The sequence below is a fragment of the Cricetulus griseus genome, chromosome 4 (assembly GCF_003668045.3).
Source record: "Cricetulus griseus strain 17A/GY chromosome 4, alternate assembly CriGri-PICRH-1.0, whole genome shotgun sequence".
Classification (NCBI taxonomy): Eukaryota; Metazoa; Chordata; class Mammalia; order Rodentia; family Cricetidae; genus Cricetulus; species Cricetulus griseus.
The window spans coordinates 102,893,284-102,908,978 of NC_048597.1; the positions used below are offsets into that span (position 1 = coordinate 102,893,284).

Sequence of the window (15,695 nt, forward strand, 5' to 3'; positions counted from 1 at the left end):
GAAACTCAAACAGGGCAGGAACCTGGAGGCAGGAGCTGATACAGAGACCATGGAGGGGTGCTGCATACTGGCTTGCTCAGCCTGCTTTCTTATAGAACTCAGGACCACCAGCCCAGGGATGGCACCACCAACCATGGGCTGCCTCCTCAGCCCCATTGATCACTAATTGAGAAAAGGTCCTACAGGTGGATCTCATGGACTCTCAACTGAGGCTCCTTCCTCTCTGAGGACAAAACCAGCCGGTACATACACTGTGGCAGGCAACAAACAACCACCCACACAGAGAATAAATAAATGTAATTTAAAACATTTTAAAGAGATAGTTGGCAAACATGAGTTGTGGTGTCTGAGATGAAAGCTATATGTGTGTGTGTGTGTGTGTGTGTGTGTGTGTGTGTGTGTGTGGGTGGTGTGGGTGGTGTGTGGGTGGTGTGTGGGTGGTGTGTGGGTGGTGTGGTGTGTGTGTGTGGTATGTGGGTGGTATGTGGGTGGTGTGTGGGTGTGGTGTGGTGTGTGTGGGTGTGGTGTGGTGTGTGAGATGAAAGCTATATATATATATGTGTGTGTAGTGTGTGTGTGTGGTGTGGTGTGTGTGTGTGGTGTGGTGTGTGAGATGAAAGCTATATATATATGTGTGTGTGTGGTGTGTGTGTGTAGGTGTGGGTGTGTGTATGTGTGTGGTGTGTGTGTGTGTATACATATATATCAAGGTTTAGTAACTGCATCTGAATATAGCAGATAATCATTGATTGGAGCTAATGCACTTGATGCTCGACTGAGAAGTATGACAGTTAACTCCCTAGTGTGTTGGTACACGAATGGGGTGGAATGGGTAGGGCGAACTTCTTTGGCAAAGGGACAAATAGAGATGTTTCTTTTAAAATTTATTTATTTATTTATTTATTTATTTATTTATTTCGAGACAGGGTTTCTCTGTGTAGCTTTGGAGGCTGTCCTGGAACTCGCTCTGGAGACCAGGCTGGCTTCAAACTCACAGGCCCCTGCCTCTGCCTCCCAAGTGCTGGGATTAAAGGCATGCGCCACCAAAGCCCGGCTTATTTTTATTTTATGAACATTGGTTTTACTTGCAGGTATGTCTGTGTGAGGGTGTCGGATCCCCTGGAACTAGAGTTTCAGCCAAGTGTCAGCTGCCATGTGGTTGCTGGGAATTAAACCCAGGTCTTCTGGAAGAGCAGCCAGTGCTCTTAACTACTGAGCCATCTCTCCAGCCCCTCTTTTTTCTTTTTTTAAGCTTTGGAGGCCATATGGTCTCTGTCACTGCCATTCAGTCAGCTGTTGCAGTACCAAGCATCCACAGGCCGTGTGTGATGGGTGTGACAAAGCACTAGTAAAACTGTATGTGAAGGCTTCCACAATTCCAGTGACCTGAATATTCATAGAGTGTGGGCTATTTTAAAATAATTGTTATTTTCAACCCTTCAAAACCCACTTCTGTCTTACAGCCTCCACAGTATTAGATGGCAGGTTGGCCTGGTGGGCACTGATCCCTGATACAGAAGAGAAACACACCCCAGGAGACAAGTACATACTGAGACCTCCCGTGACTGGGGAGAGTTTAGAGAAGGGCAGTCTTCACATGGCTCCTGAAAGTCCACACTCCTGAAATCATCTTAGGATAAATAGGCATATTAGGAAAACACGATTTTTCCCTCTGGAAGGCCCCTCCTTGCAAATGAATAGCCCACACATTCTTGGATGTCATTGCTAATTATTCTATTTATTTACTTATTTTTAACCTTTTGGGACATGGTCTCAGTGGTCTCACTGTGTAGCTCTGGCTGGCCCAGAATTTGTTGTATAGACCAGGCTGGCCTCGAATTCACAGAGATCCACCTGCCTTTGCCTCCCAAGTACTGGGTTTAAAGTTGTCCACCACCATTCATGGTCTGTTTAATGTTTTCTTCCTTTACTTTGTAGTTTTCTGCTTTAACTTCCTGCCTTGCTTGGCAGGCATATTAGTTTAGACTCTGTACTTGGTGTCTCCTCTTTTTCTCCTCTGCTAAACATGCTTCTGTGTCAGCTAAGGAAATGTCTATTTAAGCCAGGCATGGTGGCACGTGCATTTGATCCTAACACTTGGGACAAAGAGGCATTCAGATCGCTGAGTTCAAGTCCATTCCTGTCTGCAGGTCAGCCAGAAAGAAAGGGAGGGAGGGAGAGAACAAATGAAATTGGCTATTTGTTGCAGGTCATCCAGGAAGGAAGGAAGCAGGCAGGGAGCGAGGAAAGGGGAAGAAATGAGAATGGCTCTTTGGACTTTGCTGCTCATTGGTTTTAGCTTCATGCTCTGTACCCTCCTGCTTTCCCCATCACCTCCACAGACATTACTTACTGGGAGTCGAGTGTGGCAGCAATCTGAGAATTTACTGTGTTGCCTTCTCCCAGCCTCAGGATAAGTCTCTTGTTATATAGCTCAGAAGGGTTATTTCCAAGAATGAAATACCAGATTTATTGAGCGATGATGTCTGGGGCAGGAAGATGTCTGGTTGTGGGGGGCAGTGGGAATTGGAGCTTTTCTTAGCTGACTTAGCAAGAGTTCTCTTCATATCGAGGATCAGAAGCTCAGTGAGCAGCAAGTAGAGAGGAGCTTACGGGTCCCTACTGCCCATGACTTAAACCCAAGAGCCGAAATCTATGTTGTGCTTTTACCATAAAATACTTGAGACTGGTGCTTTATAAGTTTAAGAGGTGTGCTTTGGCTCATAGTTTTGGAGGCTGAATGCAAGCTGGAGGGCCGTATCTCACGAGGGTCATGGCGTGCATCATGGATTGGATAATTACCGTGGGACACAATGAACGCAGTGAGTGTGTGTGGAAGAGATGTGTCGGGAGGTTGAGGGAGAAGCACCCGACTTACACGTCAGTCTGTTCTTGTGAGTCCTGATGTAGTCCCATGAGACTTAACCGACTCCTGTAACTTAGTCCTTTCAACAGCATGCTGCCTTGACCTAGTTACCTCTCACTTGTTTCCAGCTCTTAAAGCGCCCAGCACATCTCAACACTGTGACATTGAGGGCCCAGCACGTATACCTTTGGACACAAACCCAAGCCATAGCAGCAGATGCTGTGAGAATTTCATCTTATTATCTCTGGATTCTCTTTTCATGCCTGGCTTCATTCTTAGGAAGACTTGGCCCATTCAGACTAGAGTGAGGATGCCTAGGAGAACAAAACATCTCTCATGTAATCCCTCCATCCACAGTCCTAGGACTAGCTCTCATTGGGTCAATGGGAACCATGTGTTCACCGCTGAATGCAATCAGACTAGTGGATAATAATTGGCTGGCACTGGACATGTGACCAACTGGACTGGGCATGTTCTGAAGGGAAGCTGGGTGGTGGTGGCACACGCCTTTAATCCCAGCGCTTGGGAGACAGAGGCAGGAGGATCTCTGTGAGTTCTAGGACAGCCTGGTCTACAAGAGCTAGTTCCAGGACATCCTCCAAAGCCACAGAGAAACCCTGTCTTGAGAAACCAAACAAAACAAAAGTTGACAAGGGGTAGGCTGGGGATGTAGTTTACTTGGTAGTATGTATGCCTACATGCCTAAAGCCCCGGGTTTGAGTCCCAGTACACATAAATGGCGTGTGTTGGCATATGGGTGTAATCCTCATACTCAGGAGGTAGAAGTGGAAGAATCAGAAGTGGGTCATCCTCAGCTACACAGTGAGTTCAACGCCATCCTGGGAAATTCCACAAAATCGGGAAGAAACATTTGCCAAGGAGGCTGAAGATGTACTTCAGTGGTAGAAAATGTGCCTACAGTGCACAAGTTACTGGCCTCAGTCCTCAGACAGACACACAGACACACAGACAGACAGACACACACACACACACACACACACACACACACACACACACCACGCATGGCAGCCCTTCCACAACAGGTTTGGTTGTTAACATCAGAAAGAATGAGATAGGCACATGCCTTAATCCCAACACTCAGCAGAGGCCTGGGGAATCTCTGTTCACAGCCAGCCTGGTTGACACAGTGACTTCCAGGAAATCCAGGGCTACATAGAGAGACGCTACCTTAAAAATAAAATAAAATAAAAAAAAGTCAGGAATGACACGAGGGGAGAGCTGGCGCTTATTCCAAAGCTGCGATGTCCTGCCGCCTTCCTCAGTCAGTTCTTTCACAGCCACGTCCTTGATAGTTGTACCATTATAGCTATCACCCGAGATGATGTGTCTGTGTCCACCCTCCCACCACGCTGCTCTGCCTTCAGGAGACACACAGGATCTACAAGCAGAAGCTGGAGGAGCTGACGGCGCTACAGACACAGTGCAGCACTTCCATCAGCAAGCAGAAGAGGCACCTCAGGGATCTGAAGCACACACTCCAGAGGTAAGGGGGGGGCAATGCCCACGAGCTCCCCCGGGGTCTCCTGCCCCACCTCCACTCATCTCACTCCATAGGCCGCTGAAGATGACCTTGAATTTCTGACCCTCCTTCCTCCCCTCCAGAGTTAGAACTACAAGTATCAATCACCATGTGTGGTTTATGCAGTGCTTGGTTCACTGGGATGGAACCAGGGCTTTGCACACGAGAGGTGAGCATTCCACCAAAGAGCTGCACCCCTAGGCCTCCCTGGTTCTAAAGGACAGACACCCAACTCAAAGCTGGCTTAAGAAGAAAATGGAAATTTTAATGGAAAAAAACCAAGGGATAGCTTCAGGCATCACTGGATCCAGGGGTCGGAGTGTGTTTCTAGAACTCTGTTTTTTTCCTCTGAATTCTGCTTTTCTCTGGTTAGGCTTTGCTGTATTGGTCACTGAGATGGACACCTGCCTGCTGAGCTCAGATCCTTCAGTCTTCCTGACTGAGGAAGTTTGGGGCTTCCAGCCTCTTTCTTTTTTAATAATTGTCTGCTGCTGAGACTGTTTGGAAACTGGGTGCTCATTTGAACCCCAGTAAATACAGTAGAGCCTACAAGCCCAGTTCTGACAGACACTGCTCAGCATCACCACAGAGAGGCACTGGCTGAGGAAGGCTGACCCGTGAGTTAGGGTTCTAGACTGAGGAGGAACCTTCCCATTCCAGGGTGTGGCATCTCCCAATGTGGTTCTATTCTTTGTTTTTGAAAGATGGGGTCTCATGTAGCCCATGCCGACCTCAAACTGGCCATATCCGAGGATGACCTGAACTCTCAATCCTTCTGCCTCCCCATCCAAGTGCCTCTGCCTCTTCTTCTTCTTGGGGAGGCAAGGGTTTGGTTTTTTGAGGATTGCTTTGTGTAACCCTGGCTGTCCTGGAACTTGCTTTGTAGACCAGGCTGGCCTCGAACTCAGATACCCACCTGCCTCTGCCTCCTGAGTGTCTGTAGTGGCATCTTGTCTTGCCAGTGAACTTGTGGTGTTGCTCACACCCTTTGGGCGTGATTTCAGGTTCAGATGTAATCTCTTATAAGGTAGAGGAGGGCCTGGCTCCCGCTCTCTTGGGTTGCAATGAGAGCATCCGAAGGGCAGAAACTAGATCTTCTGGAGCAGGAAGTCGGAGGCGGGATTGAAGGTGTATGGTGCCACTGCCCCCATCACCTGTCTTCCTGAGTGTTGAGTTTATTATAAGCATGTGCCACCACACCTGCCTCCAGCTTGGTTTTCTAGTTTTGATAATTACATCTCTCCAAAGAGCAACAGGAAGACCCTGATTGGTTGACTGCTAATACTTTCTCGTGTCCCTAGGCAGTCCATTTAGACATCTTTAAGTTGTGTTACAATGAAGCAAACATCTCACCCTCCCACCCAAGTCCGTCAGCTGCTGTAGCTGAGTGTCATTCCAGATGCTTTTCTGTGTCTCTCATGTCGTCTTTACGTGGCTATTGTTTGTGGATGCCACTCTTATGTGTCGGGTATGGGAAGTGGCATTGTCAAGGTCTCAAGGCTACAGGAGCTCAGCGTCAGTCCCATTACAGGTACAAGCGACATTCCAGTCAAGAAGAGGCGGAGCTCATCCAACAGATAGGCGCCAACATTAAGGAGCGGCAGAATGTCTTCTTCGACATGGAGGCCTATCTACCCAAGAAGAATGGGTAGGAGTGGGGAAGCTGTGATTCCTGTTCTGGGCCCCCACTCTCCTGGGGTGTGAGATTCAAAGGAAAGGGGGATGGGGACTATCCAGGAGGAGCTGCAGTCCTTCCCCTGTGTCTGGAAGTGATGTCCCGGGGGGTAACTCTTGTGAGCTGGCACCTGATACCTGTGCCATCTGGGGTAGAAAGAAAGTGTTCTCTCTCAAGAGAACCAACAGGTATTGAGTGCATTCTGCGTGCCCAGCATTGTACTGGACATGCCCGTGGCAGCAGTCATTTTATCTTCAACAACCTGCTGTATTAGATTGAAGCGTTTGCCCCTTTTGTTTCCTTTGGGGTTTGAATCCAGGGCATCCTGGCATGCTAGGCAGTGTTCTAGACTCAAGTACATCCCAGCCATTTTTTTTTTTTTTTAATGTTTTAAGGAAGGGCTGCACTATATTGCTTTGGCTGGCCTGAAACTCTCTTATATTTTTGGTTGTGAGCCTAGCCTTTAACTGCTGAGCCATCTCTCCAGTCCTCTGAAACTCTCTATAGACCAAGCTGCCCTCAAACTTGGGGTGATTGTCCTGCCTCCCCCTCCTGAATGCTATAATTACAAGTGTGTGCCATACTCTGCCCTTATTTACCTGCTGGTTTTTTTTTTTTTTTTTTTTTTTTTTTGCTGCTGTTTTTTTTTTTTAAAGATTTTATTTATTTAAAGATTTTATTTATTATGTATACAACATTCTGCTTCCAGAATGCACACCAGAAGAGGGCAACAGATCTCATTCAAGGTGGTTGTGAGCCACCATGTGGTTGCTGGGAATTGAACCCGGGTCCTCTGGAAGAGCAGTCAATGCTCTTAACCTCTGAGCCATCTTTCCAGCCCCTACCTGCTGTTTTTGAAGCAGGGTTTAGCCTGTCATGGAGTCAGATCTTTTCTGGGGGAGATTCCTGTTAAGCCTCAGTAGATGGGTATTGATACCCATGGGACTTGTTAGCCCTTCCCTCACTTTTCCCTTGTTACTGTATTTGCCTTACAAGCTCCCCGAGTTAGTTGTCAGTCCTGTTAGCAGCAACCCTCCCTTCATCATTTGGGACCTCAGTACTGTGTTGCTCAGATTCATTTCCCCAGCTTTTTGCTCCCCAGCCGTTTAGACATTTTGCATCAGTTGGGAGTCTATGTCACATAGGCCGGACAACTCAAAAGTTGTCTGAGATTAAATGAAGGGTTTATAGCTCAGATGTAGTAAATATAGATCAGGTGTGAATGGATCCTGCTATTTAGATGCTGTTAGAACCCATTTCTCATTTTACTTTTTATTGTCTTTTCCAATATGTATGTATTTATTCTATTTTAGGGTATTCTTTCTCTATAAACTACTCCCCAGCCATGATAGGCTTGCCTAGCCTTCCTGATAGGAAAAATCTGGTCAGTGGTCTTGGGGATTTTAAATTCTAGGTGGGTTAGATTGTGTCCTGTGTCCTTAACCCAGCCAGGAGGATGTGCTGCTTTGATAAAGCTATGCTCACATGCCTTTTGGGGCCTGTTCTCTTAAGGGATTGCATTGCCCATGCAGGACGTAGGGACCGAGTGCTAGGTAGAAATAAAGGTGTCGTCTTAGTACTTCACATCTTCTACCGACCAGCAGTGCTCCAAAAAGCCAGCTGGAAAGAAGGGCGCCCTGCTCCCATTTCTCCTCTCCAGCTTCTCAGTCTTCAAAGCTCAATCCACATGCCAGCTATCACCTCAATGGATTCTTTCCAAAACCCCGTCAGTCACAGGAATTTACCCTTCCTTCCTACCTGCAGGGTTCAAGGAACCTTTGCTTACACCTTTGGTAGTGTGTTAGAGCACAGGCTGTTGGACAGAGAGAGTCCTAGCTATGCCATGGTTCACGTAAGAGAGTTTCTCCAGGGGCTGGAGTGATGGCTCGGGTGGTTAATAGCTTCTGTTGCTCTTGCAGAGGACCCGGATTCAATTCCCAGCACCTACATGGTAGCTGGTCACTGTCCAGAACTGTAATTCCAGGGCATCTGATGTCCTACTCTGGGCTCTGAAGGCACTAGGCACATGTTGTATACAGATGTACATAGGAGCAAAACATTGAAACACATATGAGAGAGAGAGAGAGAAGAGAGAGAGACAGAGACAGACAGAGAGAGCATGAGCATGTGAGTTTGAGAGTTCTCTTCTCTTTGTCATGAAGAATCTGAGGTTAGAGGCCAAGAGCCATGGGCCAAGAGACCATCCAGAGCCTGTAGTTGTCTTCTTCCATGAGGACACAGACACTTCCCACCATCACAGTTTCAGGAAAGAAAAAGAGGGAAGGATGCAAATGGTCCCTTTTTTACAAAAACACAAAAACAAAAAACCAGCTGCCATGTCTTGTAACAGCTAAATAGATAATATAACATTGTGACCCCAACATATCCTTCTGACATGTATACCCAGTTGAAATGAATGTTCACGCCCCTATGTTTATTCTTGTGTGTGTATGTTTGTGGGCATACACATACATGTCCTTGGTGTGTGTTTGGAGGTCAGAGGACAACTTGCAGGAGTCTGTTCCCTCCTCCTATCATGTGGGATTGAACTTAGGTCATCAGGCTCAGCAGCATGTACTTTTATCCACTAACTCTCATTAGCCTGGAATCTTTTTTTTTTTTTTTTTTTTCTTTTGGTGGTTTTTCGAGACAGGGTTTCTTTGTGTAGCCCTGGCTGTCCTGGAATTCAAACCCAGAGATCTGCCTGCCTCTGCCACCCAAATGCTGCGATTAAAGGTGTATACCACTACCTCTCAGCTGGCCTAGAATCTTTTAAAAATCGACCTAGATGTTGGATAAATGTCTTTGACTCTTTGACTGTAAGTTAGTCACTTGCTTTTATCTAGCCGCAAAGGAGGCTGGGAGATGCGGCCTGTAAGTAAGCCTCAGTGCGAAGCAGATGGTCATACTGTCATGTATGGAGTTGCCATGCTGTCTACTTAACCATTGTTCCAGCCATTGTGGGGCCCATTGGACTGTTAGCTTAGCGTCTTGTTTTCTAACATGAGATGCTCAGTGTGCATTTGCTAAGCTTGAAAAGTATTGGTTGCCCCCTCATAGGTCTTTCCTTCCAGGCTCTACTTGAATCTGGTTCTTGGCAATGTGAACGTGACCCTCCTCAGCAACCAGGCCAAGTGAGTATGCCCAGATCCCAACCAGCGCCAGGGAAGCCAGCCTCTTGTTCCTTTTCTAGGGGATGATGGATTGAAGCTAGGGTTTTTGCATGGATCAAAACTTCTTAGCAGCCGGGCAGTGGTGGCGAACGCCTTTAATCCCAGCACTCGGGAGGCAGAGACAGGCGGATCTCTGTGAGTTCAAGACCAGCCTGGTCTACAAGAGCGAGTGCCAGGATAGGCTCCAAAGCCACAGAGAAACCCTGTCTCGAAAAAACAAAAAAAAAAAAAAAAAAAAAACTTCCTGCCCACCTCCATGGGGGAGCTTTTGGGGGACCATTCCCTTCTTCCTTTCCCAGAGTCAGTGTGTTAGTGGATAGGGACCACCCCTCAACACCCCCCCCCCATTTCCCACGAGAGTGACATTTACTCTCTCTTACACCTTATCACAGCATTTGTCTTGGAGAACATAGTCCTGCCTAACCAATTTAGGTGACATTTCCAGGTGGCATTGGCCCTTGTATCTGCTGCAATCTTTAGGTGAGGGTAGAGAACTTGTCTTTGATCCATCTGTCCCCAACCTGACCCCAAATCCCAGGGACAGGGTCCTCTTTCCCTCACTGGACATGGCTAGTTGAGGTCAGGTTCTGCTTGAGATCGATGGGCAGGATTGCGGAGGCAGGGCTAGTGGCTGGTGAGGTAGAGTTGGGAGGGTAGCAATATGAAACCTTTCCTGGGATATCTTTCATGGCAGGTTTGCATACAAGGACGAGTATGAGAAGTTCAAGCTCTACCTGACCATAATCCTGCTTCTGGGTGCTGTGGCATGTCGCTTTGTCCTTCACTACAGGTAATGGGGCCTGGCTGTGTGGGGGAGGGCATGGGAGTATGAGGAGGGAGGCTTTTCTGCTTCCCCAACCTGTGGCTACTATAGGGTGGGGAGGACCAGTTCTGACTGACAGGAAAGTAGCACTCCCGCCCATTCTGTATCCATCTTGTAAGCTTCATGGAATAGCTGCTAGCAGGGCCTCATGATGTAGTCATTGACAGAGTCTAGTGTGGTTTACATGTAGGCTGGAATGTGACACAGCCTTAACATGGGGCACAACCCTGATATGCTGTAGCATGGATGATCTTTGACAGCATCGTGCTAAGTGAAAGATGCCAGGTACAAAGGCCACAGTGTTTATGTCCATTGGTATGAAATGTCCAGAAAGGGCAGGTTCAGAAACATGTAGTGGTGGCAGAACTTGCCAGGGTAAACAGGAGTGGGAATGACAATGGGCAGCCGCATTTCCTTTTGAGAATGAGGGAATGCTCTGGAGTTAGTGGTATAACAGAATGAGCAAAAGACATCAAATTACATCTTTAAAATTAATTAATTAAAATTTTTAATTAATTTATTTTTTAATATGGGATCTCTTTGTAGCCCTGGTTGACCTGGACCTCACTATGTAGTTCAGGCTGGCCTAGAATTCACAGAGATCTGCTGCCTCTGCCTCCCGAGTGCTGGAATTAAAGGCATTCACTCCCCAGCCTTCAGATTACATACCTGAAAAGGAAAAATGCTATGGTATATGAATTATGTTTCAATTACATAAAATTAAATCAATAGGGCTGAAGATGTAACTCAGTTAGGATAGAGCTTGCTTAGTATGCAAGGAGACCTTGGTTCAGTCTCCAGCATTGAATAAGACAGGATTGGTGGTGCACCCCTGTAATTCCAGCTCTTAGAGAGTGGAGACAGGAGGATTAGAAGTTCAAAGTCATCACTGGCTGCAAGAGAGTTGGAGGCCAGTGTAGATGTATGAAACCCTATCTCAAAAAAAGAAAAAGAAAAGATTGATACATAGAAAGATTGATGCATACAAGAATAAAAAGAGCTATCTATCCCAGGCTATCTGGATTTAAATCCTGGCTTTGAGACTGAATGGCTGTATCTACGGGCAAATTCCCTATGGAGTCATCGGTCTCTCCATTTGTTAGACAGTGGCAGCAGGTTGTACCTTATAGGGTTATAGCCATTCAGTGAGCTCGCACTATGTGTGGTAGTATTCAGTGTCTGTCCATCACTGACCAAAAAGGGAGGGATGGCAGATAGAGCTGAGCCGAGGATGGAGACAGGAGCCATACTGCCAAGATGGTCTGGTCCATTCCCCTCACTGCCTGGGTTTTCTGCCTTAAAGGGGGAGGCTTAGGCATTTGGCCTAAGTGTCAAGGTTTACTTCCTGGCATGCATTTTGCTGAGTCTAGCTGCTGGCCTGGCTACTTGAATTTCTCAACAAAGGCCCTTGCAGGCTCTTAGCCCATGCCTGCCCGCTGCCAGTGCCTGGCTCGTGCCCTTGAGGGCAAAGGCTGCGCACACAAGTAATGCCTGCTCATCTGCCCCTTTGAAAGAGAGAGGAGTTCTTGGTGTGCAGTCACAGGTCCTTACACGGGGGCCCCTGGGTTACTCCCTGGGCAGCCTGTGGTGTGTCAGGTTCTAAATCATTGTCTAAACCTCACCTAGAGCCTGGGCACTCCCATTTCTCCTCTCCTCTTATACACGTCTCTAATTTATCCCTTGGACAAAGTTTCACCAGCTGGAGAACACAACAAAAACACATTTTGTCACCACTCTGGAGGCCAGAAGTGAGAGGTCAGGATATCACAGGACTGTGTTGGTTCTGAGTTCCTAGACAGCTGTCTCATGTGGTCATTGTCATCAGTTATTGACATTTTTCAGCTTAAACCGTTATAGTCTGGTTGCTGTGTGAGCTGGATGGCTAGGGAGAGAGCCTCTGGTAGACCTTGGGATATAGGTAAGGCCAGGTAAAGGCGGCTCAGGGCCTGGTTGTGGGCAAGGGAGGCACTCAAGAACTGGTGCAAACCCTCGGGAGTTCTGGTCCTGGCTGTCTTGTCAGGGCGAGGGGAGAGCTGGTCCTGTTCTCTTTCCTGAGGGCTGTTTCTTCCAACCAGGGTGACAGATGAAGTCTTTAACTTTCTGCTCGTGTGGTATTACTGCACCTTGACCATTCGGGAGAGCATTCTCATCAGCAATGGCTCCAGGTAACTAGAGGCCAGCTTTTGGGGGAACAGGGAGCCAAAGAGAAATGTTGACCGCCAGGGTAGGGAAGACCATGGCTGATGCTGCCGGTGTAATGTCACCTACTTTACGGTCAGTCTCTTGCTGACAAGGACCAGAAACCCTATGTCAGACTGATTTCATGTCATTAGAAATCTGTTGTCTCATAAAACAATAGGTTCACTGGGATTGACTTCAGGTAAGGCTTCATTCAGGTATCAGACACCGTAAGTGATACTGTTTCTCTTCACCCCTCACACTCCCATTCTGTGCTCTCTGTTTTCGGGCTCTATATAGGGTGTTGCAAAACCCTGGGCTCATGTCCTCACTCCTAGCAAACCCGGTATATTTCCTTTCTTTTGAGAGTCTCCCCAGCCATGGACCATTGGCTGGTTGCAGGCACTGGCTGGACCACATGCCTGTCTCTGAACCAGTCATTGTCACCAGAGAATGAAAGGTTGTGATTGGCCAGGCTTGAATGGTGTGTCTGTCACAGCTCCAGGGACAGACCTGACTGGGACATCGAGGGAATGAAGAAAAGGCAAACACACACAGACACATGGGCACACAGAAATAACTGGGTTCAAGTGGACTGGGCTCTCTGGTGGACTCTCGGGTGGATGGCAGCTCTCCAGAAGCTCACTGTGTTTATAATACAGAATCGAACGGAGTTGTGGTTATTACATACAGCTGAACAAGGAGTCAGTAACTGCATACAGATAAACAAAGAGGCAGGGTTATGGTATACAGATGGACCAAGGAGAAGGGTTAGCTGATCTCAGTAGGAGATCAGCCTCTGTAGCCTCTGTAGGGAAGCAACCTTTAGTCCATAAATTACTGGGGGAAGAAAGCTACAGTGGACGTTTTCTGCACATAACTATTGGCATTTGTACTTGGACCAGGAAGGAAGACTTTGCCATTTCTGAGCCTAGCTCAGGGTTGGCTTTGCCATTTCCTAGTCTTGAAGGTCTTTGACATGGCTGTGCTCATGTGAGTAGCACACATTCATTTGGGGTTTCCTGTATGACATGTGAGTATCACCTTCCCTAGGTCCATCAGCAAATAGAAAGAAGTGCCAGGAGCGGGGCTGGGTCCCGAGGAACATTGTTTCTGGGAGAATGAATGGATTTTGATGAAAGGAGTGGAATGTCTTCCAGAAGAGAAGTAAGGAGGAGAGTAGTGATAGGGTCTTCAGGGTGTCTGAGCAGATCCGGAGCACTGGGAAGGCTGTGGTTTCTCTTTGGACTGTTTCAGTGTCCCTTGGGGGAGCCACCATGTCTAAGTGTCAGTGTGTGAATATAGGCAGATGGTTCCCAATGGTTCTGAATTCAGGAAGGCCCACTGTGGTTTTTTTTTTTTTCCGAGACAGGGTTTCTCTGTGGCTTTGGAGGTTGTTGTCCTGGAACTTGCTCTTGTAGACCAGGTTGGCCTCGAACTCACAGAGATCCACCTACATCTGCCTCCCGAGTGCTGGGATTAAAGGCGTGTGCCACCAACGCCTGGCGCCCACTGTTTTTTCTTTATCTCCTGTCTGCACTGCCTGCCTCTGAGTGGAGTTTGGATCCCAGTTAAGATCCATGATTTGGGGGACTGGAGAGATGACCTAGCAGTTAACTGCACTTGCTACTCTTGCAGAGGACCCACGCTTGGTTTCTAGTACCCACATGATGGCTCACAACCGCCTGTAACTCCAGTCCCAGGGGATCCAACACCCTCGTCTGGCTTCTGAGGATACCGGGCACGTATGTGGAGCCCGTACATACATATAGGCAAAACAGCCATACACATAAAATAAAATTTTAAAGAAGATTTAAAAAATATTTTTAAAAAGACCCCTGATTTGGGCTGGCAAGATGGCTCAATGGGTAAAGGCTCTTGACACAAAGCCTTGGCCTGATATCAGTTCTGGGACCCTCATAATGGAAGGAGAGAACTAACTGTAAAGTTGTTTTCTGGGGGGCTAGCAAGATGGTTCAGTGGTTAAGAGCACTGGCTGCTCTTCCAGAGGTTCTAAATTCAATTACCAACAACCACACGGTGGCTCACAACTATTTATAGTGGGGTCTGCTCCCCTCTTCTGGCATACAGGCATAAATGCAGATAGAACACTCATATATAAATTTAAAAAAAATTTTCTGACCTCCACACACTCCCACCCATAATAAACAAATAAATGTAATTAAAATATTTTTTATTTTTATTTATTTATTTATTTGTTTGTTTGGTTTGGTTTTTCCAGACAGGGTTTCTCTGTGGCTTTGGAGGCTGTCCTGGAACTAGCTCTTGTAGACCAGGCTGGCCTTGAACTCACAGAGATCCGCCTGCTTCTGCCTCCCGACTGCTGGGATCAAAGGCGTGCGCCAAAAATGCCCGGCTAAAATATTTTTTAAAAGATCCAAAATATTTTTGGAGTGATGGCCCACATCTTTACTCCTAGCACTTTGAAGGCAGAGGCAGGTAGATCTCAGTGAGTTTGAGTCCAGCCTGATCTATATAAAGTGAGTGTAAGGACAGCCAGGGCAATACAAAGAGCCACCCCCACCCAGTCATGTGACATTATCTCACTTTCCCTCCTGGAGGTCTCTTGCAGCAGGTTCTTTCCCTGCATGTTTCCACCTTGAACACTGAGCCCAGAGGTAAGGACAGTGCTGCAAGCACTCCAGCAGGACAGCAATGCTTAGGGATGTAGCTTGTAGCATGCAGATGAGGGCAGTCTTTCTCAAAGTGTCCTCATCCTTGTCCTGTCCATGCCACTGTTACCATCTCCACGTACCACCTGGGCCATAAGTTCCTTACAGTGTAAATCAACCCACTCCTCATTTTGTTTTATTGATTGATTGATTGATTGATTGTCTTTTGAGGCAGAGTCTTCAGTAGTAGCCTAGCCTGGGCTCTTCCTGCTTTAGTCACTTCAGTTTCTGGGATTTCAGGTGTGTACCACCATGTCTAGCAACAGTTTTCTTCTGGTGGCTATTATGGGGTCTCACTATGTAGCCCTGGCTGGCCTAGAACTTGCTGTGTAAAGCCAGGCGTTGGTGGCACATGCCTTTGATCCCAGCACTCGGGAGGCAGAGGCAGGCAGATCTCTGTGAGTTCGAGACCAGCCTGGTCTACAGAGCGAGTGCCAGGACAGCCTCCAAAGCCACAGAAAAACCCTGTCTCAAAAAACCAAATTAAAAAAAAAGAGAGAGGGGCTGGAGAGATGGCTTAGAGGTTAAGAACACTGGCTGCTCTTCCAGAGGTCCTGAGTTCAATTCCCAGCAACCACATGGTGGCTCACAACCATCCATAATAAGATCTGGTGCCCTCTTCAGGCCTGCAGACATACATGGAGGCAGAATGTTGTATACATAAATAAATAAATAAATAAATAAATAAATAAATAAATAAATCTGAGAGAGAGAGAGAGAGAGAGAGAGAGAGAGAGAGAGAGAAAA

At 47.2% G+C, this 15,695-nt stretch overlaps 1 protein-coding gene across 4 annotated transcripts in view; it reads left to right on the plus strand.

The window, feature by feature from the left end:
• Tmem120b (transmembrane protein 120B) overlaps positions 1-15,695 on the plus strand; it is a 42,374-nt gene that overhangs the window by 17,270 nt on the left and 9,409 nt on the right. For 3 of the 4 annotated variants that reach the window (XR_003485066.2, XM_027414006.2, XM_035443311.1), the window contains exons 2-6: positions 4,252-4,370; positions 5,938-6,054; positions 9,156-9,215; positions 9,949-10,044; positions 12,153-12,242. Coding sequence is in view for 3 of the 4 variants with exons in the window: in XM_027414006.2 (XP_027269807.1) it covers positions 4,252-4,370; positions 5,938-6,054; positions 9,156-9,215; positions 9,949-10,044; positions 12,153-12,242 (482 nt within the window). In the remaining variant the exon portion in view is untranslated. Of the gene's footprint in view, positions 1-2,727; positions 2,823-4,251; positions 4,371-5,937; positions 6,055-9,155; positions 9,216-9,948; positions 10,045-12,152; positions 12,243-15,695 lie in introns of all 4 variants that reach the window. The other variant, XM_027414007.2, reaches the window with a different exon arrangement.